Here is a 3504-nt window from a genome sequence, read left to right on the forward strand (position 1 = left end):
CCTACCATGATGCTATACACCGACTATCACGAGCCTAGGTCGTAGCCGTTTAGATTTGTGCCGCAATTCTGCATTTCCTCCCTATACCTTAAGTTAAGGAGGGAATGTTCCCCCTTCTTTTACACCTCTTGACCTTTGACCTTTGACCCCCAGCTTCGACATACCAACTCGTTTTTGGATTACCCCCCCACGTCCCGAATATCGTGACCGTACGTCGAGCGGTTAAGGTTTGTGCCCAACTGTTGACAGACGGACGCACGGACGGACGATCATGCGATTCTACAAGCAGCATTAGACTACGTCAGATGAGCTAAAAATGAAGTATGAATATTGTCCCATACTATAAAATGTTCCTATGACAAATAAAATTATATCTATAAAATGTCTTAATTAGTGTCCTACTGAATCACACATTATATACCCCCATCTGCAAATTTATTGTGAGAATGTAGTATGTACCTTGATGACTAGTCTATCAACGGCCCGAATGTCAGTCACATGATTGTTTCTCAAGAACATTTCTCGTAGTTTCGAGCGAAACATCGGTACGGTGGCCGGGACATGGTACTCCATTGCTGAAAGATGTAACATCATTATAGTAACGTCCCAACAAAAACCTCAAACCTGTCATTGCAAAAAAAAACTTTCAAAAGGCAAAACTAAAGTAATACTAGGTACGGTATAACCGGCATGAGCATCATCCAACAGCAACAATGTCACAAGTGGAATAGCAGCAGTGTACTAGTTAGCCAAGTAGTAGTAGTAGTAGTAGTAACACTAGTAGTAGAACTTGCTCTGCGGCAACTGTACGCGGGCTATAGTACTACTACTACTACTAGTAACAGACTAGAGGCTAGAGCCAATTAAATAGCGAGTATACACAGAATAATAGAATGCCTGCAATATATAATAGCTTGTTGACAGCACTCGCTCTGTGACTGTCACTATGCTAGCACTAACAGAAACACTAACACTAACAGTGTAACAGTAGAAGTCCAATTGTGACCCGCTCCAGCAAGACCAGGATTAAGTAGGAAATTCTACAATCTATGTGCATATCTGAATAGATCATTTAATTACCTTTAAAATGATATATAATATTTGGCTATATCTAAAGAATTGACCGATCTACAGCAATTTTAAGATTGGAAACCGACTTATTCCGGAATATGCAGCTTTTGAGATTTAAAGCGTTCCGGGTAAAGTCGGGGATGAGCAGTCGGTAAGATAACCAAGATCAAAGATAAAGATATCTAAGATAACCAGTCGGGGATGAGTCAAAAAAAAAAATTTAAAATGACCATAATAATCTAGACTAGAGATTATCTGAACCTTTAGGCTATAAATATAATATATCCGGATTAAGGATACTCTCCACGTTGTGCATGAAATTTCATCGATTTTTCGCTTTCAACTTTATTCGATGGCTAACACTATGTGCCACCTGTGTACATGCTCATTTCTCCATATAAACGGTACATGTGAACCATCAGAGCGTTTTTGCTTGCCCGCGTACATGTGTAGTAAGCAGCGGCTGACGTCATTATGACGTCAGACACATGATACAACCAGCATTTTCACGATATTCACTGAGCCAGTATCCATCAACATCAGGAGTAGATTCCCTATTATCTACTCCTGATCAACATCAACCCTGCTACAGCTGTACTACTACCCTGATCCAATAAGCAGGCTTTCATTTTTAAGGGGCGCGATCGCGCTCGCGCTCCACCCCGCACCCAAAATTGTGCCATGGTACGTGCATCATCGCGCCTCATAAAAGTGGTTGAAATCGCGCACCAAAAGTATGTGTATTATGTTGAAATTGCACTTCATAGAGTTGTCAATGTAGGGGGGTACAAAAAGGTTAGCAACACACAACAATTTGTGGTGTGTAAGTTGGGCATTTTTGTCATGTTTACTTTGCGCACTTCAGTGCAATTCTTCTTATTTCAAGTTAATGAACAGTTAATGCCGTCGGTCCGCAGGCTGCAACTGAAGTTGTTCAGTGCAACTTCATCAGTGGATGTGCATGTAGTGGTGCTGCCGGCCTTGTGAGCAAATGATCAACCGTTTAAAAAAAAATATAGTAATGTTGAACTGCAAATTTATGCAACGTAATATTCAACGTAATTTCCAACTAACTTTAACTGAAAATATTTATTAAAGCTCTAGACTATTGTCCCCTTCAATTTTAAACAACTTTATTGAAGAATCGCTCGTGGTGGCCATTACCATTTTAACAAACTTCCATAGCAGTGGGAATTGAATACCACGAAGGAAAACTATGACAATGGAAATTCTATCGTCTGTATATCCCGTATGCAAAGATTTTCTCTTACCTGGCCACGCTCAGGAAACTTTGCACGTGTACTCGCTTATTCTACAGTTTTAAACGGTGTTTAGCGTCTGTAGATTTTTGCAATGAATTTTCATAGTTATGCCTGGTTGTCCATAAGTTTGGTTCAAAATTCGTAAAAAATTTGGAGTCTTCAATTCAGTCCGACTGATAAAGTAACATAATGAACCCATGTATGTATAATTAAATGCAATATGATATATTCACAATACATAAATTTATGATACTCTCTCACAGATTAGTGAATAAGTATAGTGTTTACAAATAGGATGATTTCATTAGTGGACGTTTTTTGATGTACCTTATCATTTTTTGTACTCTTAGTTATGTTATCTCAGAGACAATATATTTATTCCTTTGCCAGGAATTGACTATTAATGCAAGTCTCCCAACGTGACACAGCCACAGTATGCAATGGAGTGGTACAACCCGAGTGAAAGAATCCACCAACGTGTTCACCTACAGACCATGGGAGACAAAGGCGAGGACCAGAAAGAAACAAAATAATGCCATTGCTGATCATTTATGTGACACCAAAGTGACAGGGTGCGAAATTAACGGGAGTCCGGAGTCAAATACTCCCTGATTTACTGTCGGACTCCCTGATTTGACATGTGCAGGAGTCCGTGCGACGCCCTGAAAATTATGCCATACTAACTAGTGAGTTCCAGAGCACGGCCTCGCGGCATTATCGTATTTTTTCAGCTAATATCCAAAGAAAATTTGGCAGACAGGCAACCGCATAAATCTTAAAGGCATACTAGGCCCATTGATTATGCAATGTTGACGAATGCTAGAGTAACTGGCACCTTGTGTAGTTAATAAGTACATAACCTTATAGCCAAACGCGTATTAGTTTGTCCAATATCACTGCTGGTTACATTACAAGCAAGACTGGAAATCAGGTGTGGTTGATATTCGATTCTACGTCTGCCCCCGGGTAAAATGTGTCCATCGCAGGAGATTTCAGAAAGCGAGTCTGTATCTACACTCCGCTTCGCCGGCAGCTGCTTTTGAAACTATAAACAACTGATTTCTTGGACTGCTGTGTATATTCAATTATTGGATCTATGTCGTTTAGTAACTCAGCAGTGATATTGGTACAACTAATTAACACGCTTGATGTAAGTGGTTATGTACTTATT

The 3504-nt window shown here is 39.9% G+C and overlaps 1 protein-coding gene across 1 annotated transcript in view; it reads left to right on the plus strand.

Moving 5' to 3' along the window:
- The window catches only part of LOC106805877 (telomere length regulation protein TEL2 homolog), a 31217-nt gene extending 28247 nt beyond the window's left edge, over positions 1–2970 (plus strand). Inside the window, exon 5 of the mRNA XM_014807648.1 lies at positions 2724–2970. Coding sequence (XP_014663134.1) covers positions 2724–2756 — 33 coding nt within the window. The 3' untranslated portion in view covers positions 2757–2970. The remainder of the gene's footprint in view (positions 1–2723) is intronic.
- Positions 2971–3504: the final 534 nt, after the last annotated feature.

The sequence above is a fragment of the Priapulus caudatus genome, unplaced genomic scaffold (genome assembly GCF_000485595.1).
Source record: "Priapulus caudatus unplaced genomic scaffold, Priapulus_caudatus-5.0.1 Scaffold131, whole genome shotgun sequence".
Taxonomy (NCBI): Eukaryota; Metazoa; Priapulida; class Priapulimorpha; order Priapulimorphida; family Priapulidae; genus Priapulus; species Priapulus caudatus.